At 41.5% G+C, this 26,828-nt stretch overlaps 2 protein-coding genes across 5 annotated transcripts; one reads left to right on the forward strand and one right to left on the reverse strand.

Moving 5' to 3' along the window:
* The first annotated feature begins 1,087 nt into the window (after positions 1-1,087).
* Positions 1,088-13,202, forward strand: CDKN2AIPNL (CDKN2A interacting protein N-terminal like). 2 transcript variants are annotated; one of them, XM_073355555.1, is made up of 3 exons: positions 1,088-1,339; positions 2,533-2,632; positions 12,654-13,202. In XM_073355555.1, exons 1-3 carry the CDS (start codon positions 1,134-1,136, stop codon positions 12,654-12,656), a joined length of 309 nt encoding a protein of 102 aa, XP_073211656.1. In that variant the 5' UTR covers positions 1,088-1,133; the 3' UTR covers positions 12,657-13,202. The 2 variants fall into 2 exon arrangements, with proteins under 2 accessions (XP_073211656.1, XP_073211654.1); XM_073355553.1 differs by lacking the exon at positions 12,654-13,202 and adding an exon at positions 4,800-5,666 and having other exon boundaries at positions 1,091-1,339.
* Positions 13,203-14,066: 864 nt separating this feature from the next.
* UBE2B (ubiquitin conjugating enzyme E2 B) lies at positions 14,067-26,515 on the reverse strand. 3 transcript variants are annotated; one of them, XM_073355552.2, is made up of 7 exons: positions 26,277-26,513; positions 25,143-25,345; positions 21,816-21,896; positions 20,934-20,959; positions 19,273-19,362; positions 16,927-17,015; positions 14,067-15,778 (listed from the first exon to the last, which is right to left on the reverse strand). In XM_073355552.2, exons 3-7 carry the CDS (start codon positions 21,839-21,841, stop codon positions 15,650-15,652), a joined length of 360 nt encoding a protein of 119 aa, XP_073211653.1. In that variant the 5' UTR covers positions 21,842-21,896; positions 25,143-25,345; positions 26,277-26,513; the 3' UTR covers positions 14,067-15,649. The 3 variants fall into 3 exon arrangements, with proteins under 3 accessions (XP_073211653.1, XP_073211651.1, XP_073211652.1); XM_073355550.2 differs by lacking the exon at positions 25,143-25,345 and having other exon boundaries at positions 26,277-26,514; XM_073355551.2 differs by lacking the exons at positions 19,273-19,362; positions 25,143-25,345 and having other exon boundaries at positions 26,277-26,515.
* Between the last annotated feature and the right edge of the window lie 313 nt (positions 26,516-26,828).

Below are 26,828 nucleotides of genomic sequence, written 5' to 3' on the forward strand. Positions count from 1 at the left end.
TATTTTTGAGTTTGAAGCAGTGGTTCTTAGCCTGCCGCTAGTAGCCCACGGCTGCAGTCCATGTGACATCCTCAGGGCCAATAGGTAGTGTGTGAATATATATGTATAGTGTGTGGATATGACCCACATAACACATAGAGAACTGCATACGTGGCCCACAATGGTAAAGTGGTTGAGAACCACTGATTTCATAGAATATCAGGGTTGGAAGGGACCTCAGGAGAGCAATCAAGTCCAGCCCCCTGCTCAAAGCAGGACCAATCCCCAATTTTTGGCCCACATCCCTAAACAGCCCCCTCAAGGGTTGAACTCACAACCCTGCGTTTAGCAGGCCAATGCTCAAACCACTAAGCTATCCCTCCCTTAAATAATTGTGTGTGACCTGCAAACTTGACCTGAGGGGTGACTCCTGAAGGGGTAATTAGCTTTTAATGCAAGCTCTAGCAGGATTCCTGAAGGCATCTGATTATTAATCTATTTCCGCCCTGAAATCTGACCATCTTTGGGCCTGATTCTTTCACACTCGCGTAAACCAGGAGTCCTGCCCTGACTTTAGTGAAGTTACAGGTGTCAAACCAGAGGACGGGAGAGCAGGGTCGGGCTCTTTGGTTTCACTGCCGAGCCCCCAGCAGGGAAGCGGACTGCCCAGTGATTGCGTAGGCCCCAGCCCGGCGCCTGACTCCACGCGGGGGGCCCGGGCCGGGCCTTCCCGCTCCCCCGGCTCCTGGCACTGCCTGGGCAGCGGCCACCGACCTGCCAGTTTCCACTAGCGGACCTGGCTCCCCCGGCTCAGGGGCTGCTGAGACGCAGGGCTCCGGCCCGCGCTGGGGGAAGCCAGGCCCGGGGGTGAGGGCCCGGGTATAGCGTCTGGAGTAACCTAGCCCTGGCCTCTGGGTAACCCCACCCCCAGCTCAAGGGGGCCTCTCAGCAACGGGGCTCGTGAGCGGGGGGGGCGGGGAGATGCTGCTCAGAGGCGGTCGCAGCAAATCAGCCACCCGCGCCGAGGTCTTCCAGCGCAGTCGAGTGCGCAAGTCAGAGCGGAATTGCTCGGGGGCCGCTCTAGCCTGACGCTTCCGGAGGTCGGTGGTAGCCGCTTCCGGCGCGCGCTGCATTGTGGGCCAGTGGTAGCCGGGATGGTGGGGGAGGTGGAAGAGGCCGAGGTTCCCGAGCGGTTCCGCTCCTACTCGGAGAACGAGAGGCACTGGCAGGCCCGCCGCGAGTTCATCCTGCGGAACCTGCCCCCGGACTGGGCGGGGGAAGCGCCCTGGCCCGCCGGCCGCATCGACCACCTGCTCTCGCTCTCCATGGTGTGGGCCAACCACCTCTTCCTGGGCTGCAGGTGCGGGCCGCTAACCCCGCCCCGGCCGCAGGTGCAGGGCTAGTGAGAGTGACCCATCCCGAACCGGTAGAGAGCTGGAGGCAGGTTCCGCTCCCCGCTTCCAAGGGCAACCAGCTCTCCCTGCTGGCAGAAACACCCCCCTGAACCCACTCCCGGGCTCAGGTGGAGAGTCCTTGGGAGAGGTTAGCTGCTCCATCCTGCCTCCTCCATTCTCCTTCCCTGTAGGGGAAGGACAAGGAGAGACCCCTGCACACTCCCTTCTCCAGCCATCAACGCGCCTCCTGGGTCTGAACATCTCCGAGCACCCCTTCGCTGCCCAGAAGGGGTGGGCGGGTTTACCTGGGGGCGGCGGGGGGGTAACTAACGTGTGTGAGCAACCCCCAGGGAAACGCACACTGAAGACAGCACGAAGGCACTTCAGTTTTACCACATCAAGGCAAACTTGCTGAGATCAGCCCCAGGCGAGGGAGAGTTTATCTTGCTGTAGAACTAAAGCACCTTGTGCCTTCAGTGTGTGTTTACCTCGGAATCGCTCATGCGCATTAGTTACCTCCAAGAAAAAAAAACTCTACAGGTTTTTTTAGTGGACCTTGTAGTGTTAAATTGAGTTAATGTCTCTCGGGTTAGTCTAGCTCCAGTGAGAGCATCACATTGCAAAACAACACATTGCAGCACGGAGTGACTGGATTAGCACACAGCTGAGTCAGCACTGCATTATGAGCTCCCGTGTTAGTAGGATCCAAGCTTCAGTATGCATCCACAAGTTGAAAGCACTCCTTAACGTGAGCTGGAGACTTGAGTGTGTGGACAGGAGTTTGGTTAGAGGCAATGCTTGAGTTATATCTTGAGCTAAAACTGCAGGGAAAACTTTTGGTCTAAAAACCATGACCAGCATTGCTGTGTCTGTGTAAGTGTGCAAGAGGTTATGTTATTAAGTTGTATAACTTTGGTTTCAACACTGTGCTGCTGCAGAACTAGTATGTGCACCTGTGCACAAAAACTATATGTATTTAAATTTTGATCGATCCACACAGCTTGAGAGATGCACGTTTCAATCAGCTTTATAACTGATCTGAACAGACGTCCTTGCCATACTGAGACATTTGAGGGTTAGTTTTATAATACAGTGCACTGCAGTTTCTTAATGTAATTGGTAATTGGTAATTTTTCACAGGCATTTATCTTTATTATAGTTACAGCAAAGACCTTTTAGACAAGGTAACAGAAATGGCTGAGGGGATTGAAGTTGAAGGTGCACCACAGTTTACTACGCGAGATGAAATAATGAAAAAGGTAACTCTTCCGTTTAGAATTTCAGAACTTGCTTTGTGAGGATAATACTATGTCAAATTTCCAGGTTGGTGCAATGTACAGAACCAATAAGTCTCGAGAAAAGTATGCCAAGTACTTTTTCCTAAGAGTTCTGCTTTACTACTCTAAAATCTCTCCTCTCATTCTTATGCTTCTTACAGCGTTCTTAATAACAACATCCCAAAAGTATATTACACATGGATCAGTTATACGTTGGTGGTGGAGCTACGAGCATATTTGCAACAGTTGCTTTTCAGTTTTAGTTATTAAGGAAATGTTGGTTAAATGTATCTCTACAGTTTATTAAAAAGCATTTTTATTATCCATTCTGCTAATTAGAAACCACTAATTTCATTTTTATGTATTTCTCTGGAAGAATTGTATCACCAGCTTTGCAAGTGCTATGTAATCCAAAAAGTACTGTGATGAGAAGCTAATTCCCAAAGGTTTAAGGCCCCAATCCTGAAACACTAGTGCATATGCTTAACTTTAAGCACGTAAATAGTCCCATTGACTTCAGGAACTATGATGTGCTTAAAGTTAAGCACATATGCCAGTGTTTGCAAGATCAAGGCATTAGTGTGATCTGGTTGGGGTGTGGGTGAGCTGGAATGCTAGTATATCTCCCTTACAACTAGATGAGAAGTAGATCTATAAATGAAAGTACTGTGACAACCAAGTACTAAAACCCCAAAACAAACTAATAAACCTCTGAGCCATAGAAACAGCTGCGTATTGTTTTCAGGCAGAGTTTGAATCACCAAATTTAAATTATGGCTCAGGTTTTTTTAAACTCAATTTAGCTTTTTTTTTAAGGAAAAGACAAACAAATAAATAACGGTAACATAGCTTCCCACTAGGGGAAACAATTGAAATCGCTCCTCTTTTAGACAACATTTAGAGGCCCTAAGTAGATATGCAGTTGTCCTTCATGTCGATTTTGGAAGCTTTATTTTCCACACTCAAAGCCTATTAATATTGTGACTCTAAATACTTTTGGTGTTGTTAAATGAGGTACTGTAAGAATACAAAAAGTGTTTTCTCAATAATAAAATGGTTCCGAATTGTTGTATTCTGAAAATGGTGGTCATTTTTGGTGGAGATCTCCTGTATTTTTATCATTTTCTAGGATAGCAAACTCCTAAGTGGGCAGTTACTGTGAGATAACTGGGATTTTAAAAGATGGATATAATTTTAATGGCTATGATTTCTTTGTTCTCTTAGTTGTTTGATACTTTTTGGATATATAAGCAGGTGAAGAGAGGATTCTAAATCTTATTAAATGACATTTTTATATGGTCATGCTGAAAATACTTGGGCTTTTATCTCCCAAAGTTGGTTCTGGGCTTTACAGGGAGTTAAATTATAATTTAAAATGCAAATCTAAACAATTTGGATGATTAAAATCTAGTTGCTTGCAAAATCACATACACAGAGTTTGGTCTTTAAGTGTACGCACGCATACACACAGACAGGTGCACATGAATGCACTTTTTTTCTTATTTAATGGGGATTAAATAAAACTATTCCTTGAAAACTCTACAAGAAGTTACACAAAACCTACTTTATTACTTCCTAGCGTAAGTCTTGTACTTTATTATGCTAAGGAAATCCTCTAAAGCTAATATAGGTAAAATTCAGTGTGAGTTCTTCATGCTGTTTAAAACAGAATGTAAATTTTCATTCAGTGCCAAAAAATGTTCAGCAGGTTGTTTGTTTTACTTTCTTGGTGGCCGTACTTTTACAGTTAGAGAGTGTTACATTCAGAAATGAATAAAGTTCAGATCCCACAATTACTTTATTCAGCACTACAGCCAAATTTGAAAATTGCTCTATAGGTTTTGCTATTTTAAATTTAGAACACTCTAACCATTCAAGTAACTGTATTGCTAACTGTTTTGGAGTAAGATTTTATTTTAAGTATTTTGATTATTGCCAGCAGATGTAAACTAAATTTGCTCTGCCTTGTGGATAACAAGAAATAGATGCTAGCTGTATTCTACAGAATTTTCTGTTGCAAGATATCAAGTACTCATATCTTCTTTCTACCTAATATTTCACTGGAGTAAAAATTCAAGTATCATTTGCTTTTACTACCATGAGCATTTCCATATTACAAATACATAATTTGTTTTCTCTTTATTTTTAGCATCAGCATTAATACTTGAGAAGAGGAGGTCTCAAATTTTTGTCATGATACAGGATCAGTTTATGTGGAGGACCCAGTGTTAATTGACCATACTGTTTCTAAAACGACTCCCTATGCTGGACCCTAGGGAAAGGATTTCTTAAAAAACTTTGTGCCATTATGATGATGGATATCCACTTCCAAAGCTTTTTAAAATGAGAGAATCAGGTTTTTAAACTATTTTACAACTCATTGATTCGTAGAGCAAAGAAAAAGATATGATGGACTATATTTTCCTCTCTTATATGAAGACAGGGAAGAGTAATAACTCCCAGAAAAGAGGGGAGGGTGCTGGGGAGCTGCAGCATTCCCTCTTCTGTTTGAGGACAATTCTGTGTAATGACCAATGAGTCCAATTTAGGATGAGAGGCCACGGGGAATACTTGCCTCAAAGCACACACCCAGTTAGGAAAGCAGGAGCTCACACTTCACTCTCAGTTGAAAGTAAGGGGATGTTATAAGGCTGTTTTGAGCATTGACTAATATTGTTTTTACCCGGGTTTCATTCCATGTAACGGGAAAGGGAGGGCATGGCACACAAAGAGGCCATTACCCTGCTCTTCCCCTTTTCTGACATGCAACTTAGATGGGTCTATGGTGATGGTAAATGTCCCAGTTAGCTGATTTTCCCCTTTGCATACCTGCATCACTCTTCCCCAGAGTTTCTCTCTACTGCAGGGGAACCCTAGGAGTCTAAAAGTAACACAGAATATTCTCTTTTTAAAAGTCTTTATTTTTAAGTGTTTTATGCCACATTTTTAAAGTCTTTAGAAGGCCTAATAACTGTATCTCCATTCAATCACTGGAATTAAAATTTCAATCATGAAATCTGGATAACTGTCTTTTGATTTTTAGCAATAAAACCATGTTCCTTTCATGTAAAGTGAATTCCCTCTCTCGAAAATTTATTTAGATAAAACATATCTACTGCTGTTCTGTCAGGATCTGATCCAAAGCCCATTGGAATCAAGGGCCCAGAATACTTTAAATTAGTAAACTTCCAAATGAAAAACAGTTGCCATAGATTTGTTCGCATGTATCTTGTAATCTCTGGGAAGTGTCAGGGGAAATGCTGAAGATCTCATCTGAACAGAGGCTTAAATAGTGTAAGTGCCAAACTGGTAATCAGATCAGTTACCAAAAGCATTGCCTCCATTGATAAATTGCCTTTCTGGAAAGCCCATTCCAATCACCATGGAGTTACAATAGCCATTTCATAAATGAGGTCAAGATCCTTTGTGCTCTGGACCTTAATAGTGCAGCAAGCTCCATGGGTTTTGTGGTACCGCAGACTGGAGATTCTGCAGTAGCTATATTTACATTTAAAACTGAATTAATGTTTTATTGCATTAAATATAAAAATGAATACAATCACTACAGTAACTCGTGTTGTTTTGATATTCAATTTATTTTGTTTGTCCATGCACAGACTGCACTACAGACTGTACTGACCAATGTATAATTGTATCATAGAAGTAATGGGAAGCTGGAGGATTTTGCGTGTTGGGGCTTTTAAAATCTAGATACGCAAAAGGAGGCAGTTTTGGGATTCTGGAATCAGCACATTCGCTGAATTGTTCTGCTCATTTGATCAGCAGTGAAGTAGTTAGCTGCTGACATTTAAATTATCAGTAGTTTTCAGAGCTAACACCCCACTGACATAAATGAGAATTCAAATTTCATGTTCAGGCTGCCTGCATACTTGGGAAGACTACATCAGTTTACACAGAGTACATGGGTATTGGGGTTAGTAGCGCCACTTCTACACAGAATAACTGTTGCTATTGCCAATGTTTTTTCAAACTGATGTTTTAAATCAACACACACAATTACAAAATGCATATTTAAAAGAAAAGTTAATGTCCTGGCCTCACTGATTTCAGTGGAGCTAGGATGTCACCCCCCCTATATCTGAACTTCTGTGTCTAGAGACTGCATGCAAACCTATTGGACTTGAGTCAGTAAAGTGATTGTGAATAGTGAGGGGCAGCTGGTGAGGCTGGACTCTGTAGCCCATGTCCACAAAGTTTGTGCTGGGCTGAAGGAGAGGAAGGATGACATAGTGGCCGAAGCACAGACTTCCAAGTCAGGAAATCCAGGTTGCCATGTGGCACTAGGTAAAATCACTTCCTGTCTCTGTTACAGATTGGGAAACTGAGACACAAATGGGGATAGTACTTGTTTATCTGACAAGGGGATTGTAATGGTTAATTCATTAATGTTTGTAAAGTGCTTTGAGATTCTCTGATGGAAGGTGTGATAACAGTATAAAATATTCTATATTAGAATTTGGTTGAGTAGGGTCAAGCTTCCTTGTGGGGAAAGGATAGATCACTGTCTGGGGCTTGTGCTATGCCTTGAGAGAGGGAGGACTGATGACCTAGAGCCTGTAGCTTCTAAAGGTTAAAATCTCTCAAATTTGCTGATACATCAAACCCAGACTTAGGGTACAAGGTATTTTTCAGCTGTGTTAAATACAGTTTTGGATTGCAAACTTTCAACTCAATTACGGTGTCATGATTTGCAAGTATTAACCAGACATTTTAGAAGAAGGCTATTTTGTGCTTTTTTGATTTTTGTCTGTTTCTCTGAATATGCTTTAGACATTAGCTAATTAAGCTACTCAGTCTGAGGGGATTAAGTGACTTGATCAAGGTCTCAGGATATGCCTACATTTAAACCGCTAGAGTGGCACAACTGCAGCGCTTCAGCGTAGACACTACCTATGCTGATAGGAGGATTTCTCCTTTTGGCATAGGTTATCCGCCTCCCAGAGAGGTGGTAGCTAGGTCCATGGAAGAATTCTCTGCCGATGCGCTGCATACGCAGGGGGTTAGGCTGGCATAGATATGTCTCTTTTCACACCCCTGAGAGAGAGAGCTCTGTTGATATAAGTTCCTGGTGTAGACCAGGGTTCAGAGAGGGCCAGTGTCAAAGCTGGAAACAGAACCCAGATCTGCTGGCTCCCAGTCCTGTGTTCTTAACACAATAGTTGACGTACATATGATGCTCTTGCATTTATAACATTGCATCAAAATCATGGTATAAGTGGAGGTCCTATTGAAACAATGTAAGAAATGTTAAAATGCTGAGTAGAACAAGCTTTTGGTTTTACCTATTTTGTGAAGGCATAGGTCCCGTCCCCCCCACATTGGGGGCCAAACCAAGAACAGTAGGAACTGATAAACGTTTTTCTATTGTGTTTAAGAATCAGATCAGTGTCAAGATAATAGAGAAGCAGGGGCCAGTAGGAATAAAAGAGCCATGGTCTAAAATGAAAAAAAATTCTAGTCAAATTTCAAATCTCCAATGAATGGAAATGTCATTAGCCCCTCCATGGGGCTTTACCAAGCCCTCTTTATACTCATCACCCATGTTTAATATGGCAGTGCTCAGCTGGGTGTAATAAACAGTAGGTTTGGTTTATTAAGATTTACTAGAGTTCCAAGAACGTTTTGCATAATCTGAATGAGCTACCAGCTTCAACTTATGAGGGTATCCCAGGGACAATAAAAGGAAAATGGATAATATATAGCAGAGAACTGCTGCTCTGGCCAACTGCTAACCACACTTGGATGAAATACTGAGGTGTAAAACATGTTTAAAGTGGAAGGAGAACTGCACTCTGAAAAAGCATGCATACCTCTTAAATTAGTTTATTGCAGCTTACTTCGAGTTTCTATACTTATTAACTAGAGCTGATTTTCAGCCTCTTCGCGCTGTTGTGGCAGCAGAATTCTTCCTTTGTATCATGTTCTCTCTCTCAAAGCTCGGCAGACAGCAAAAGCTTAAAGTTGCATTAGAAAGGAACAGCTTCAGTTTCTTTTACAATGCCTCTTTTCTAAGCGGAGGTTACACTGAACTGCTTTATGTGCCTAAACTCTGGTTAAGACACTGTAAATGTATTGCATTGTGCCCATATTTTCCAGAAGTTAATGTGGAGCACTGATGATATCCCCTCATACAGTAGCTAACAGTGTGTAGTATTACACCTGTTGTGCACTTGACAGAACGTTAAGGCTGCGGCATTATTTCCTTTGGTTGCTCCTTTAGGGAAGCTGGTTCTCCCATTTGATACTAAAGGTACAGAGTTCTATTTCTAAAGCTGTACAGAGGCAGTTTGTTAATGACTGTGGAGGCTGGGTTTGGCCATAGATCATTGCAAGTGCAACACACATTACGTACAATGTTTTATTAAGTGGAAGCGATGCAAGAACGCTGACTGACCATCACTGAAAGCTTTTGTAATATGAATGGAAAAAGTCTCCTGAAAATATTTAGTACTGTACAACTAGTGAATAGGTTTGGCTAATGAGCTACAAACTGTGGCTCTGATCTTGTAACCATTTAGGCACACAAGTAACATTACATGTGTTAATAGTACCAGTGAAGTCACACTATCTAGTGTGTATATACATACTTGGCATAGTGCTGCTTTTATCTACCTTTGAAAATTCAATCCAGCCAGCATTTAAACCTATGGATGCAAAGAATCTATTCTAAAGCATCTGACATTTAGACCACTCAATTATTCCTTTGAAGATATCCTTCTGTATGCATACCTCCTAGAAGTGGGAGCTGTATGTTCAGAACAATTGCAGGATTGGGCCCTAAGTGTTTTACAACAGTTTACTTTGTATGTATTTCCCAATGGCTTTGGGGACTCTATTAAGGAGTAGCAGCCATCTTACAAAAAGCTGAGTGTGGAAATAAACACACATTTTAATTTGTATCATTGTTTGCACTCACTTTCTTATGAAGTGGCTAGCGTTCTGCTTACCTTTCAGAGTAACAGCCGTGTTAGTCTGTATTTGCAAAAAGAAAAGGAGTACTTGTGGCACCTTAGAGTGAGTAAGGAGAGTGATCACTTTACATAAGCTATTACCAGCAGGAGAGTGGGGTGGTGGGAGAGAAAACCTTTTGTAGTGATAATCACCCATTTTTTTATGGTTTGTGTGTATAAAATATCGTCTATTTTCCACAGTATGCATCCGATGAAGTGAGCTGTAGCTCACGAAAGCTTATGCTCAAATAAATTGGTTAGTCTCTAAGGTGCCACAAGTACTCTTTTTCTTTCTGCTTACCTTTGAGTTGCAGAACTACATTCATAGAATATCAGGGTTGGAAGGGACCCCAGAAGGTCATCTAGTCCAACCCCCTGCTCGAAGCAGGACCAATTCCCAGTTAAATCATCCCAGCCAGGGCTTTGTCAAGCCTGACCTTAAAAACCTCTAAGGAAGGAGATTCTACCACCTCCCTAGGTAACGCATTCCAGTGTTTCACCACCCTCTTAGTGAAAAAGTTTTTCCTAATATCCAATCTAAACCTCCCCCACTGCAACTTGAGACCATTACTCCTCGTTCTGTCATCTGCTACCATTGAGAACAGTCTAGAGCCATCCTCTTTGGAACCCCCTTTCAGGTAGTTGAAAGCAGCTATCAAATCCCCCCTCATTCTTCTCTTCTGCAGGCTAAACAATCCCAGCTCCCTCAGCCTCTCCTCATAACTCATGTGTTCCAGACCCCTAATCATTTTTGTTGCCCTTCGCTGGACTCTCTCCAATTTATCCACATCCTTCTTGTAGTGTGGGGCCCAAAACTGGACACAGTACTCCAGATGAGGCCTCACCAATGTCGAATAGAGGGGAACGATCACGTCCCTCGATCTGCTTGCTATGCCCCTACTTATACATCCCAAAATGCCATTGGCCTTCTTGGCAACAAGGGCACACTGTTGACTCATATCCAGCTTCTCGTCCACTGTTACCTCTAGGTCCTTTTCCGCTGAACTGCTGCCTAGCCATTCGGTCCCTAGTCTGTAGCTGTGCATTGGGTTCTTCCGTCCTAAGTGCAGGACTCTGCACTTATCCTTATTGAACCTCATCAGATTTCTTTTGGCCCAATCCTCCAATTGAGAGTGTGTGTCCTGGACTTTGGGAACTGAAGACTTTGCTTCCCAAAAATATTCTTCCCTAGATATCCCATACATTTCTGCCTAATTACTCACTCTTGGACCTGGCTTATCAGAACAGAAACCTGCAGCGAGTATATTTATGACTTTTCCACTAGAGGAGGTCAGCATTATTTAACAGTCATGTGACCACCTTTTTAGAAAGTCATGTTTTTTGTAATAATTTTCTATTTTCCCTTTTATCGTGCTTCAGTTGCAATGTAGAAAATTGCAGCTGAAAAGTGGTTACTAAAGTTGGTACAGTGAGTTTAGACTAGCAATAGGGAAGGACTTTTAAGTGGAAGGACAAAATTAAAGATCTTCATTCTACATCCTTTCAAATTACTATTCCTTTAAAACAAAATGCAGAAAGAAAACACCATCACTGTACTAATGCACAAATCAGAATTCAGAAATATCAATTTCAAGCAACTATGAGCAATGATCTCTCTCAGCCAAGTGTTGAAAGAAATAGTAACTACTCTTAAGCAGATTACAGTAGACAGGGGAGGGGAAGCTCTCACTGCACCACCCGGAGAGGGGAAGTTGTAATGATCTCTGTTTACCCAAGCCACGAAAAGCTGCTGTCCCCACTCAGCACCCTTAAGAATAAGTAAACTGAGGTGCTAGATACTTGTCTTAGGCACATCACCCCATTTCAGCCTTCCCTCATAAAAAATTAGGAGTTCCTTATCTTTCTATCCCTGTCACGACCACTAGAACAGTACTCATTCTCTCACCCCCAAACAGCACCTACCTGCTCTCAGCAACCATCCTGTTTTTCCTCCCAGAGCTGATCCAGATTCCGTGTAAGGAAACGTCCAGCCCCCACCTCGCTCACTGCTGCAGACCAGTGCTACCTTTCCCCTGCTACATTGGTGGAAGGAAAGGCATCTCATAGAGAAGGTTGGCTGAGGAGAGGGAGTATCCCCAAGAAGGGGAGGGGAAGGAAGAGTGTGACTCCCTTCAGGCAGGAGGCCTCAGCTAGCCCCTCCTTCCAGCAGAAACAGACCTAGCCTCATCTGTATTATGGTGCCCTAAAGCCCTTCAAATTACCTATTGCTCACATTGCAACCCCATGGGAACTGGCCAGTTTCCTAAGGGTTAAGGATTTGCTTCTGCAACAGCACACCTCTCCTTCAGGTGATTGTATGAGCAGGCCTAAATTATCTGGCACATCTGCTAATATAAAAGTGGCTAGAGTGACACTTGTACTTCTATATCTCAGTCCACAAGTACTGCTCATAGCTATGCAATGTTACCAGAACCACAACAAAGACCATGTTTGGAGAGTAGTCAGAAAGTAAAACTACTGTTATATTTGCAATGGGCTAGCGCAAAATCCAACTTCTGTACATTCATCTTTCTTTAATATTCTTGCTTAAATCAGTCCCCTGAGTTACAAAGACTATAAAGAATCTGTTTAAGCAGCAGATTGTATCAAGAGCTTCTGGGGATGGAAAACTCAAAACATTTCCATTCCTCAAAGCTGCTCAGTCATTTTAAATAAAAGCATATATTTATCAAGAAGTTGAAATACATAGCACTAGTCTAAACTTGTGGCTATAGAGGAAAGTAACATTAATAAATTAGTCATCTAAATAGCTCTTATAGTAACATAATGGAACATGTTCTTCAAAAGATTTAAAATTAATATATGCAATCTTAGGAGCTTAGTTTCTAATATCCCTGCTGTACACCACATTCTCCAGAAACAACTGTGCAGAGAACTACCGTCATAGCTGTGTGTTTGAAACAGTAATTTGACAATGTTTTTTCAATGTGGAGATATATCTCAAATTTATCTATGATCAGGTATAAGTCTTGTCTTAACATCCCACAGTTCTGTTATTATTTGTATTACAGTAGCACCGATTGGCTCCAGCCATAGATCCGAGACCTACTGTTCCAGGCCCCATATAAACACAGACACAGTCCCAGCCCTGAAGAGCTTACAGCTTAACCATAAGATGAGAGACCACAGGCAGATGCACTAGAGAGGAAAGTTCAAGGTAAAAATGAGACAACACAGGTCAGTATAATAAGCAGCAGTCACAGTCAACCAGCTGCCTAACCACTGTCAATTTTTTTATATGCATCACAGAAGAGAATTTGAAGGACAATGAGGTGAACTTCATTAACCATTCTGGATGAATATATTCCATCTATGGTTGGAGGGAGGAAGAGGCACATAATGTTAAGGATGACCAACACAAAGTTATTTTCATTATGTACTGTAATTAGCTGAGCAAGGTGATTCAACTGGATGGCATTTCTCTGTTGGGCATATACTGTTTCAGTTCCAGTTTTGAAATCGAATATCAATACATGCAAAAGTCAGTAAATAGTTCATGAAAAATTATAATACAACTGTTTACTGCAGTAGTGTACCAATAAAGGCAGAGCTTGCTTTTACCGGTCAGCATTTCATAGAGTCTTTTAGTTTCTAACTGGGGCCAAATTAAACTTCTGGTTTTTTCCAAGTGGAGTATTGAGCAATACACTGGCATATATTTACATTGCTCCCTTTATTACACATTCGTACAATGTCTTACAAATTAATCCTTAAAATGCAGTTTGGCAAAGTGATTAATATCAACACCTTTGCTGCGTCGATATCCCGTGTATTTTCAATGTATGCCAAGGGCTTGTCTACATGGGAAAAAGTCCACAGCAGCTGGTGCACACTAGCTATTCTGAACTAACTGCCCCAGTAGACACTCTTACTGCACACTAAAAATGTTTTTGTGCACAGTAGCTTCCTACACTCTGGAAGTTCATTAGGCTAAATTACCCACAGGCATTCAATGCACAATAAGTGTACACATGGGTAGCTGGTAGGCAATAGCTAGTGTGCTTTAAATTCAAACCCTAGCTTACTTTGCACTTACTTCCCTGTGTAGACAAGTCCTTAGTTTAACGATAAAAATAAGTTTGTGCTGGCTTGTGCATCCTCAGCAAAATTGTTAACTAAGATAGAAATGCAGTTTCTTGTCATGCCTTATACTTGTACAACCCCCTTAGAGGCTGCATGGTTGTATGCAGGTAATGGAGGATGGAATCTGAAGTCTAAAGATTGCATGTGTATCACTGGGGACAAAACAGAGCCTGTAAAATCTTTATTACAGATGATGTGATATTACAGGGACCCAACCTAACTTTCTGATTGCAAGGAGAAGTTATTAAAGTGGCAATTAGAAAAACCCCACCTCACTTTAATTGTAAACTAAACAAATTTGATCTTGAGTCTCTGAGAAACAGACACGGAACTAGACAATGTCACTTTTACAGTCATATTTAAAATGTAGTTCGCTGAAATCATCCTGCAGTTTGTTTTCTAGCTGGAATGGGTAGGAGACCCAACTGTTTGGCTACAATTAGAAAACAAACATCAAAAATACATCTCAGTAACAGTATGTGATACATGATTGACAAGCATTACCTAAATCTATTAGATAAAATTCAGAAAATTCCATATTCACAATTTAAGAGTAAATATAATAAATAATAATAATAATATCCTATTATGTATCAACTTCTAAAATAATACACAAGACCTCTTATTTAGGTATTACTCAATTTTGGATGATCAGAGATCAAGTTATAGTGAACCTATTTCATACGTGTTAATATGAGATGTGAAAGACCTGTGAAGTCATTAATACTTTCCCTGCATGTGACAAGCTATTAAGCATCTTATAGATCTGGGGTAGGCAACCTATGACACACGTGCCAAAGGCGGCACGCAAGCTGATTTGCAGTGGCACACTCACTGCCTGGGTCCTGGCCACCGGTCCTGGGGGCTCTGCATTTTAATTTCATTTTAAATGAAGCTTCTTAAACATTTTAAAAACCTTACTTACTTTACATACAACAATAGTTTAGTTATATATTATAGACTTATAGAAAGAGACCTTCTAAAAACGTTAAAATGTATTACTGGCACGCAAAACCTTAAATTAGAGTAAATAAATGAAGACTGGGCACACCACTTCTGAAAGGTTGCTGACCCCTATTATAGATGTAACAGTGATACTAATAAAGTTTATATTAGTGAGAAAAAGGATGGCCTAGGGGCCAAAACACAGGACAGAGTCAGGTGATATGGATTCTGTTTGCAGCTGTGCCACTGACGTGCAGTGTGACTCTGGAGAAGTCACTTATCTGTGCCTCAGTTTCCCAGTCAGTAAAATGGGGCAGATACTTCCTTACCTCATATGCGCGAGAAGACTTACAGGACCAAATTAAGCTCCAGTGTAGGTAAGCATGTCTCCACTGAACACTATTAATGAGTTACACATCACAGCACAGTTTTCCTCATATTTGTAAAGTGCATAATATTAGCATTTATCAAGAGAAAGATTCAACACTTAAAAACTAAGCCCTTTGAAAGAGATACAAAAGAAAGTAACAAAAGAATGTCTTGCACTGAGGTTATGTATTTAACAGTTTTACATGTAATATTTATATATAAAAACTTTAAGTGCTTTTCTCCAATTTAAAAATCTAAAGAATTCAAAAATAAGGCATTCAATATTTGAAAAAGTACAGATTTACAAAATGTGTATATTCTTTCATGAAAACTCCACATCAACATTATACACTTGGGAAAAAAATACAAACAGGATATATTACAAATTTATGTAGCAATAACTTAGTTCATACCATGCAATAAAAAGTACATTAATCAAGATACACAAGCTTTTAAAGTTTCTAAACTGAAGGGCTTAATTTTTTTTGCAAACATGTTGGTATGCAAATCCTTAGAACTTCTGGCACTTAAAATTTCTGGTAGCCTTTCTACTGAGTGTTAAATTGTACCCAATGATCATGAGGAGGAAGATTAACAAAGTAGTCATCTATTATGAATCGTTCCAGCTTTGCTCAACAATAGCTGAAACTCTTTTCTCATATTCACGTTTGTTTTCCTGATAAAGTTGTGCTGCCTGACTGTTTGCAGGACTGTTTGGATTAGGTTCATCAAGCAGAGACTGTGAGAGGACGGGGGAAAGAAAAAAAAATGAGATACTTGGACCATTATGTTCTAGATAGTAATTTCATTATTAAAAGGACCACCATGGGGAACAACAGGATGTTGATTCTACAACTAGCTCAAGCCCTATATTCCTGGGGGAATTCTGTGCCACTGCAAAATCAGAATTTTATGTTTCCCACCCCCCACAGAATGGGGCTGCAGAGCTGCTGGATGTCAATAGGGGCTGCTGGACTCTGCAGAGCCCAGCTCTTGAGTGGAGCACCCAGCCTCTTCATTCTCCCTGGGATGGGAGAGGGCCTGGGAGACCCAGGTCTGGCAAAGGGTGAGGAAGACCAGGGCTGCACCTCACCACATACCAGGTGGAACAGTAAAGAAGCTTGGGAGAATAAAGGCTCTGGGGGTGAGGATGTCTAGGTCAGGGAGTGCCTCACCACTGGGGGTAGGAGGGTATCCCACAGCCCCCCCCAACTGGAACTAAGTTGTCATAGGGGTTTCTTTAACTCTCTACTCCTGAGGGAATCTCTTTTGTTATGTGTATTGTTGACACACTTGACAGGTATTTTGAAATCAAATACCAAAATAATTGAAAATAGAGTGATTACATTGTGTTATTTTGACAAACAAAATATGCAGATTTTTACAGAATTTTAAAATATTGTGCACATAATTTTTAATTTTTTGGCACAGAATTCCCACAGAAGTAAGCCTAACATATGAAATAGTTCCATCCTAAATTAATGCAGTTGAAGTAGCTGGATTCCAATAATACTGTCTCTCTAACAATTTCGTAAGCATAACAAAACATAGGCTTCAAAATAAAAGAGTTAAAGTTTCTCACACACACCCTGGCCTTAAATACATGAACATTACTGACACCCATTGTCCCATCTGGAATAATAATGGTTAGAAAAATGAATCCAAATAAATGACCTCCTATAAGCATTCCCTGTCAGGATTATTTTTATTGCTTAGAAATACAGTGAATATATAGTTCATCAACTAATTAGTCTTTGAAATAAGCTTAAAAGCTCTTGATTACTTTTGAGTACAGTTCATTGGTGTTGATGCTGTCTGTCTATGTCACTGTGTCATTGGTTTTGTGAAGGAGGGTAATCATCATATACTTAGCTTGCTAAAAATTACCTGAATTGAAGTTAAAATAGATGAAACATCATATGTTGGACTCCAGCGATTCTGAAGGATGTCTAAACATATGCTACCATCCGCATAAACTGTAAACAGAACATAGAAATTATTTAAAACTCTGGCCATCTTTAATCTGTTGTGATTAAACACTGCATGAATGGATGCACTATTTATATTGGATATGACAATTCAGTTTCACTGAACATTTTAGGAAGCATGAAAAAGGGAAATAAAGTGGACTTCTGAAGAGAGCATTTCTGTAAGAATCTGTAAGAACCCCAGTTTTATACCTTGTATTTAGGGGAAAATACATAATTTGTTTGCTTTCAGTAACATAAGAGGAGAGGAAGGACGGTCCAGTACTTAGGGCTCTAGCCTGGAATGTGGGAGGTCTGGGTTCAATTCCCTCCTCCATTTGTTTGATCTTGGGCAAGTCACTTAGTCTCTCTGTGACTCAGTCTCCTATCTGTAAACCAGGGATAACAGTATTTCCCTACCTCACAGAGGTGTTGTGAAGATAACTATGTTAAACGATTGTGAGGAACTCATACTATGGTAATAAGAACCATATAAAATACCTAAAAAAGAGATACTGGAATTCTTTATGTTTCACAGTGGGGAGAAAGAAATGAGTAGGCAGATTTGAATTTGGGTAGGGGATGCCTACATTTCTCATGGCCCATGTGATGGAAGAATCATCCTGGTGCTACATCTGCCACAGTGCTGAATCAAACTGATGTGATGCCAGCGATCTTCACTCAGTTTTTGCCTAACAGGAGCACTAGTATTCTTGAGCAGCAGAAGTATAATTATACTCCTTTGCTGCTTCTTAGAGAAGGAGGAAAAATACACTTCATCTACCCCTCACACCAAAGGTATGTCTTCACTACCCGCCTGATCAGTGGACAGTGATCGATTCAGCGGGGATCGATTTATCGCGTCTAGACTAGGCGCGACAAATCGATCCCTGAGCACTCTCCCGTCGACTCCTGCACTCCAGCGCCACGAGAGGCACAAGCGGAGTCAACAGGAGCGGTAGCAGTCGACTCACCGCGGTGGAGACACCACGGTAAGTCGATCTAAGTACGCTGACTTCAGCTACGTTATTCACATAGCAGAAGTTGCATAACTTAGATCGATTTCCCCCCCCCTCCCCCCCACCAGTGCAGACCAGGGCCAAGTGTCTTGTGAAGTGTCTCTGGAGCATGACTGGAGAAGCACTAAGGACCCAGTCCTGCTCCCAGTGAAGTTAATATTCCTACTAACTTGAATTGGTGCAGGATTGTGACACACATGCACACATAAAGCAAGTGTAATCCTGATGAAAAAGGGGAACAGAGAAAAAAAACAAACAAAAACAAAGAGCAAAGGAGAGATGCACACAACAGAGGAAGTCACAACTCAGGCTATGTTTACACAACAGATCGACGCTCCGGCAATCAGTGCGCCAGGGGTCGATTTAGCGGGTCTAGTGAAGACCTGTTAAATAGACAGCAGAATGCTCTCCAGTCGACCCCAGTACTCCACTGGGAATGAGAGGAGTAAGGTAAATCAACGGGAGAATGTATCCTGTCAACCCAGCACAGTAGACACCGCAGTAAGTCGACCTAAGCTACAGTGACTCCAGCTATGTTATTCATGTAGCTGGAATTGCGTAACTTAGGTCAACTTACCATGGTAGCGTAGACATAGCCTCAGGTAGCTAGTGACAGGTATTAGGGTCTGAATTCAGTCCCTTGCTGCTTAGGCCAGCAATACTTCAGAAGTAGTACATTCAGTTTTTAGGAGCATGAGTATATCGTTCTAGCAGGCTGAAAGACCAGCATTGGTAAGCTTTGTAAAAAATAAAAAATACACCAAGGTCTCCTCTGCCAAACAGGAGACTGCCACTATTCAACACAGGTAGGTGCAGTGGAACAAGGAAGTAAAAAGGACTATCCAAAAGACCTTCCTCAAAATGAAGGAGCAGAAGGAAAAAAATTAAGTGTTTGACTTTAGTGAGAGCAGGAGACAAGTGACCCAGAAATAAATCATCTTGCTTAAATGGAAAGTTCCCAGAAACCTACATTGGCTATAAGACAGTAGGATATCAATAGTGTTCCAAGATATTTCATTTCCACACTGACTAATATTTGCATTAGCTAAGAAGACTACACAATGATTACAGAATGCAGGAGTAGCTTCTTCTAATTAACTTTCCTGGCATCGGGATTTTTACTGAACATCTGATATACTGTACATCTACTTTGAAAAAAAATGTTAAACACTGCTGAGCTTCACAGGCTGTGATATCACACTATCCTATTCTATATTTGTTTTGGCTAAAAAAGTATGAATACTCACCATTTGGATGAAACATTTTTGATAAAAACCTAACAGTTGGAGGCTTATTTGGATATTCTTCTGAAAATTCTATGATTAGTTTAAAAGTACCTGTCCAAAAAAGCAAACATACAAACATCATGCAACTATAATTGTATCAAAATATCTTTGTGAACACTTGACAACGTACTATTTATATTTCAAATGCCAATAAAACTGACACATATTGCTATGAACAAAAATAGCATCAGCATCTTTGTAAAATTTAGATAAGCCTACTCAATACACAGAAAAGCAACTATTTAAATAGAGTACAACTTCAGTTATCTAAAAATCGTAACTGACGCTTAGTTCAGACCACTGGAGGATTTTCTATGTAATTACCACATGCTGAGGAGGTGACACTGCATTTGGATAACAGGAAGTTTTTGGACAACTATGTGTGTCCAATAGTTAAAAAAAATAAAAAGAGCGAGCGAGCCAACGTTAATCTGCCATTTTATTCAGCCAAAGTTTCCAAATGGTTCCTGTTTTGACAGTTTTGGGGATTCAGTGGATCAGAAGATAGAGTTTTCCTGCCTGGATCAAACACTTCTAAAGAAGAATTTTTTTTAAAGGAGAACTACTGAATTTCTATGGACACCATTAATAAACAATTTAAAAATAACCACTATCACCACCCACTAGCTATTTTAGTCTCTTCAGTTGGCCTGACCTTCCAGTGCTTAGTCACTGAAATCTATGGGAGTTTGATCTAAAAATGGACTATGGCTGAGCCCAGTACATGAAAAGATGGATTTTTATAAGAAATGGCTTCAACCTTTAAAACTTGAGACTGATTTACTGAAAAATATTTATTAAGGACCAGTGAATATATATGCCACATATCACCAATTCCAACCAATTTCCATCCACTTCTACCCAACCTCTCCCTTCACCCCCCCCAAAGAAAACAACCCCACTAAGCTATTTTCTCACTTGCAAGAAAACTGGAAAGCCCCCCTCTTAATGACCACTTCTTGCAGATCATTGCAATGAGTTTCTGACAAATAATTCTTTAACTGACACCCACCCCGCTTTCTGCATATACAGTAGACATTACACTTATACAGTTCTTTCGTGTTTGTTTACAATCTGATCTTTTTCATTAAGCGATCAATTCAAGGTTATTTCCTCTTGCTCTTAAATGAAAACACCACAAAGGTGAATCAGAATCATGTGCTAAAGACAAAGCCCTATATAACCAGAGAGCATGAAAACTCTTTGGGATTAGGCATAAGATGTATGAAACAGTCTGATGGTATTAGCCTTCAGCATCTCCTACTGAACATTCCACTCTCCCTGTATATAAACACTTCTAGATATGGCCACTGCTTCACAGGTTTACAGTTACTCATCAACCACTCTAAAGACAAGACAACGCACTGGCACTAGTTTTGGTCAAAATACTGTAGTCTCCGTTAGATAGCAAGCCCTTACCAACTCACATTGTTTGTTGGCTTGCTTTTTCTATTTCAAAATTAAGCTCTGTGTGTATTATGGCTTAAAAAAAAAAATAAAACACGAACACACACACACACACCCCCAACATTTTATATATAGGAAATATAAAAATCCTTCCTAAAAGTAATGCTGGGGCCATTTACAAAAGAAGAAGAGAATAAAAAAAATTAGCTACCTACCATCCTCAAAAGGGGTACCTTCTGGCCTAGAAATAAAAAATATAAATATAAATATATTATCTACTTTTACACAGGCATCCACACCTCCCCCATCCTTTCAAATCAGAAATAGAGGCAAAAATGAAAAAAGGAAAGGGGGGAGAAGGGGGTAAATAATTAAGATGTAATTCTTTGATATTTCCCAGGATACCCAAAGTATTCTCCTACTAAACTGATAACTTTGTAAGAAATCAAATTTCTGGATTAAAAACTATTGATCCAGGACAATAACTGTATTTCATAAAATGGGGATGACCACAATCAATGGGCAGATTCAGATTCCACTAAAACTGCAATAAGGTCACTAACAAAGTACTAGGATTTATGATAAAAGACCGAATTGGTTCCCAATCCATGAGATACCTAATGTAACTAGACAAGTTCTGCCCACAGAATTGTATTGTAAACCAATCTGGTCACTGCTAACACATCTAAATTTATCTGCAAAGGGCATGGAATTCTTCAGTGCTTCTCAGGGGGAATCTTGCCTTTTCTTGTTTTCCTACCCAATCTTCAACATAACCATCTCCTTGCTTTCACTATGAATTGATACAAAATTTTAAAAAGACAAGAAAATGTACATTATAAGGCTACATCAGGACAAAAATGTAGCTGCTTTTCTTGTGTGCTCTACCGTGCCTCAGTATTCAAGGCTATAGACCATACAAACCTCTTTCCTCATAAACATATACTTACTAATTTTTGCCAGTTTGTCTCATACTCAGCATTTTGACTTAGTACACGCACATAGTCTCAAGCGTTTTCACAGAATCAAACATTATCTAACTTATATTTAACGATTTAGTATTATCTTCTCTGCAGTGAGCAAAAGTCTTCTCTTACCCAAATATAACTGCATTCCATTGCATAATGTTATTCTCAGATGGTGCACCACTGACACCCACAGGAGGGTCTTCTTGCAATCTAACAATTAAAAAATTAGAATATGGAAGATATACATGTTAAAATTATATATATAATTATATATACACACACACACACAAGCAAAACAGGATAATACTCAGAAATGTGTCAGCATATCCAGAGTTTGTACTCATTTCTCCTTCCAGACTAGAGAATTCAGGCTGTGGTTTAGAACACAAACTACATACTTCAGTGTTATATGCACATTAAATATCCCAGAGACAGAAGCCCACCAAGGGATGCAGATCAGGATTTTCTCTTCAAATATTTTGTCAATATATAAAGACAGATCAGCACTAAATAAATAAGTGAAGCATATGTTTCATCATGCATGGAACACAGCATCAAATACAAGAGCAGTTATGAAACCTTGTACATCTGGTTTAAAATACCACATAGCAAATGATGAAATGAGCATTCAGAACAACACCCGCTGGCTACAGTCCTGAAGAGAAAATGATTATAACCACAAATTGACACATCGTAACTATTGTGGAAACCAACCAATTATATTTGTGTGATGCACACAGATGCACACACTGGAACCAAGTAGAAGGAAACACACATCAGGTTTTTCTTATGTTTTTGATACTATATGGACCACATTTTGCCAGGCCACACAGGCCTATTTTGGCTAGTAACCTGTTCTCTCTGCATGCTCAGTTCAGACAACTTAAATGTCAACAGCATGAGCTACCTACCACTTTGGCCAGGATGAAAAGGAATGTCACTTTTTCCTACCTGATAGCCAGATTGCATGCCAAGCCCTAAGCATTAATCTCTATCAATGCGCTTCAGAGATAGGTTTGGCATTTAAATCAGGACAAAGTTTCACACACTGCACTGTGGGGAGGTCTTTAACTACAGAGAATTTGTGGTGTGGTGTGGCCTGAACTGGAAACCTAACTTGTTTGAACAGAGTCCAGAGATATTTAAGAGCTAGGAACAATATGGTATTTATAGCATTCACATTCCTTTTCTACAAGCAAAACTAAAAGTTGTAATTAAATTAATATTTCTCTGTAATTTTATTCAAAGAGAAGACAAAAATCAGTATTCATGTATGTAATCTCTCAAATTCCTCTCTCATCACCACCTTGTTAGTCACTGTACCAAGTTTACATTCCAACAGTAATCAGACTTCATAGCCGCACAGGTAAGCTGAATGGTCCTGGCTGCTATGTCACCCTAAAAGAAGCAGGAAACAAAACAATATATTCCCCACCCACTTAAGTTAAGACTCGGACATTTTAAAGATATGTGATCTCAATTTTCAGGCATAAGATGAATAGATGACATGTCTGATAGATTCCATTCCATGTTTTAATGTATTTATTTAGATGCATTTTCCCCTCATATGTAAAATCTCCACTTCACCTCCAATTTTAACAATAAATAAATAGATGGAAGCAGTGATTTTTTATCTAACAGCTATTCCTTTTACTGGTATCATAATTACTTTAATTTTTACCATCTACATGACCCACTACAAGCAAAAAGATTTAATATCCTATTTTCATTTAACAGGAACTAAAAAATGTTATGCTCAAATAATGCAATATCCAGATGTAATGGGTAAGTTAAGTAGCGTCTAAGGCTCAGCTCAGAGGTTCCTAGCTTTGTAGGTTCAAATCAAGCTTTTAATATTGTATTACAAGGTTGTGTGAAGCTACAAATGCATATGATACACATATGACCATGGTTTACGGATGTCATATTGTGGTACCAGCAAATACACCTATACCTAAAAAGGAACACTATCAAAGTAGACTCATTTCCAATAATTTATCAGCCACATTAATTCATATCATGTTGAAACAAAGCATACAATTTAAAGCCCATAACAATTAGCTTTTAAAAGGCTTTTCTACATGCATAACAGATGATGTACATAACATATGTAATTAAATGACAAACTGGAACAGTTGTTCCAGAGTCTCTGTAGTTCAGCACTTACCATTTTTTAAACAGAATATAACTATTTTTTTCACTAATGTATAGAAAAAGATCCTTGTTTACAAACATTTTAAAATAATGTGTGACTGAAACTATCAACCAGAATCGCATATACATGAGTCCAGAAGTGTTTAGTAGTTCTGTGTGCTCATCTTGAGACAAGTCAGAGGTGCCAACAACCTATTGATTTTATTCACTTCCGCTGGAGTTGTGGATCTTCAGCACTGGGAGGATGGGGGCAAGGAGGGTGGAAAACCACCAAGCAAAGTACCTCAAGACAGGTACCCAAAAACAGAGGCTCAAAAAAATGAGGGAACATCTCTGAAAATGTTAGCTTTATTCACTAAGCATTTCACTTCTACACCCATAAAAAAGTTACAAAAAACAACTAGAGAATGTTGATGTGTGATCTCCAGAGGTGTTTAAAAAAAATCTTAACTCGTTGAATAATGAGCATATATACAAGCATTTGACACCTGCATAAATATTTACAGGCTCAATATTCCCTCCTCTGTCAAGTTCCAGCCTGAAGCAAAGATTGACATCATACAGCTAATTCCCTTAAATTACAGTGGTTCTTAACCTTTACTGCAGCCTGCACCCCTTTGGGTCTCAAAATATGTTCTCGCACCCCTTATCAAAAATCATTGATATAGGTCAGTTCTTTAAACCTAGATATATTTTTGTTTGTATATTACAGTAATCGTTAAAAAAAATGTTAATAAATACATAGGTTTGATGAAACAAAGTAGTTGTACTTACATGCCTGTGCTTAATTTGTGTTTTCGATGATTTACCTTTTAAAAAAATCTGGCATGTCTCGCACCCCCAGAAAGGGCATCTTGCACCCCCGCGGGTGTGTGCACCCCAGGTGAAGAACCACTGAATTAGAGGGTTATTGCATCATGGAATCTCTGCTATAATCAGAATGTACTGCTGTAAACATTGTAACTGAGTGTTTGGTCTATACACAGTGGCTTTTCGGAATAATACAGGTTTCCTAACAGAACCAAGGCAATACAATCAAAGGTTCTTTGGACATTTCTCATGCAAGCAGTTGACAGAGAAAGGAGAGTGGCCATTGTTTTAAAGACATAAGCACAGACTTTTATCCTTAGATGCCTCCAGATGTCAGCATACAGTAAGAAGCAGAGAGCTTTGGAGGAAGTAACCCTAAACAAAAACAAAAGCAGCCTCCTTCCTACAGAGGCAGAGATTCAACTAATCCCTTTAGTGGGGCAGGATATCTTAACTTTCTTTCCAAGAAGTGCGTGTAGGAACAGCATTTACCATATAAACCCAAACTTGCTCGGCATCTCTGTCCCAAGGGGTACGGGGGGAAAAGACTGCTGGTCCTGTAGTCCTCACCGCAGTAACAGAGCTTTGACAAACCAGCATTCTGCCCTCTTACCAGCATTAAGAGAGGTTTTTGCATTCCTTGAGAGCAGACAATCCAGAAAGCAAAAAGGTTGTTTCTGTGTTATTAAGTCTCCCTTTCAAAGAACAGTCCAGCATGGGAGAGGAGAAAGGGGACAAAGATAAATAAAGCGGATTAAATCCTGAACATGGAGAAGCCCTTTACTGGTGCACATACTCGATGCATTGGAGAATTAAGGGATTCAGTGTAGTCCAGTGAACAAGGCTCTAGACTGGGAGTCAGCAGACTGGATTCTATCTCTAGCTCTGTTACTGACTTTGGGCAAGTCACTTCACTTCTCTGGGCCTCAGTTTCCCCATGTACAACACAGACGGCAATACCTACCTGTCCTTTGAGCTCAGTGGCCGGAGAGGGCTGTACAAGAGCCAAGTGTCACTACTGGACTCCAGACCATGGCAGGCCGATTCTGAGGCAGACACCCGAGACACCTGACAGGGCTGCCTGCCCCCTGCTTTACACCTTGGCAACAACGCCCGCACAGCTCGCCAGGCCCCGAGGCCTTGTGGCTTTGACTGGGCAGCTCCTGTAAGCCAGCCTCGGGCGGGCGGCCGCTCCCTGGGCCTGACCCCCCAGCTCCCAGCGCCGCCCCCAACCCAGCAGCGGGGTGGGAAAGGAAAGGGGAACCCGCTGCGCTTCCTCCCCCAAGCCAGGGAGCGCCCACAGCTGCTCCCACCCCGCAGCAGCAAGGGGCTAGCTGCCGGGTAGCCCTCCGAGCCCCACAGGTACGCGGCGCTGCGGTGGGGCTGTCGGGGGGCTCCTGCCCCGCTCCCCACCGCACGCAACGCAGCCCCAGGAGCTTGGAGCAGCGCACGGTGCGGGCTCCTGCCTGGGCCAGGGGGGGCCTGTTACACGCAGGGCATGGCGGGACGCCAAGGAGACCCACGGGGGGGAGGGGGCATGAGGAGAGCCCCTGTGCTCCCTCAGGAGGGCACGACCCCGGCACGCACCCCCCGCCCAGGGAGCCCCAGCCCAGGCGAGACGCTCACCTCTTGAAGTCCCTCATGAGCCTCCGCCTGGCCGGAGTGGACATGATCCTCTCTGGGAAAAGAGTCCCTGTCCCCAGGAGCCTCAGCACCGCTCACAGCGCGGCGGTCTCCCTCCCCAGCCCGCGTCGGCGGCGGCGGCACAAACAACCCTGCAATGGCGTCTCCCTCCGCCTGGGGGAGGGAAAGTCACAGGCCCCCCTCTGCGGCCGTACCACTACCTCTGGTGGGGAGAGCGTCTGCGCGTCCGCCCTCAGAACGTACCACTGCGCCTGCCGGGAGGGGGAAGAGAGATTCCTGCCTGAGGACGTACCGCTGCGCCTGCCGCCGTGGGGGTGGGGGGGGCGAGCGGCCGACGTTCTAGTCTCAGAACGTGCCGCGGCGCGGAGGAGGCGCCTGGCCCGTCAGCGAATTCTCTTCGCGAGCCCAGCCCGGCTGGCAGGGAGCTGCCCTGCAGGCACGAGAACGCCCCGAAGGCACAACTCAGCGTCTAACAGGTTCCCAGTGCTTCAAAAAACGTATACCTACGACACACAAACAGAGGTGCTGGGGGAG

This window comes from Lepidochelys kempii, chromosome 8 (genome assembly GCF_965140285.1).
Source record: "Lepidochelys kempii isolate rLepKem1 chromosome 8, rLepKem1.hap1, whole genome shotgun sequence".
In the NCBI taxonomy this organism is placed as follows: Eukaryota; Metazoa; Chordata; order Testudines; family Cheloniidae; genus Lepidochelys; species Lepidochelys kempii.

What these genes read in the sequence shown, in the direction of transcription:
- CDKN2AIPNL (XM_073355553.1), top strand. Translation starts at nt 1,134, where the DNA reads ATGGTGGGGGAGGTGGAAGAGGCCGAGGTTCCCGAGCGGTTCCGCTCC. An exon ending in CACCTCTTCCTGGGCTGCAG is followed by an intron (nt 1,340 to 2,532) that starts GTGCGGGCCGCT and finishes TCTTTATTATAG; the next exon opens with TTACAGCAAAGACCTTTTAG.
- UBE2B (XM_073355550.2), bottom strand. Translation starts at nt 26,320, where the DNA reads ATGTCCACTCCGGCCAGGCGGAGGCTCATGAGGGACTTCAAGAG. An exon ending in TGGAATGCAGTTATATTTGG is followed by an intron (nt 20,960 to 21,815) that starts GTAAGAGAAGAC and finishes TTTTATTTCTAG; the next exon opens with GCCAGAAGGTACCCCTTTTG. An exon ending in AGGTACCCCTTTTGAGGATG is followed by an intron (nt 19,363 to 20,933) that starts GTAGGTAGCTAA and finishes TTTTTTGGACAG; the next exon opens with GTACTTTTAAACTAATCATA.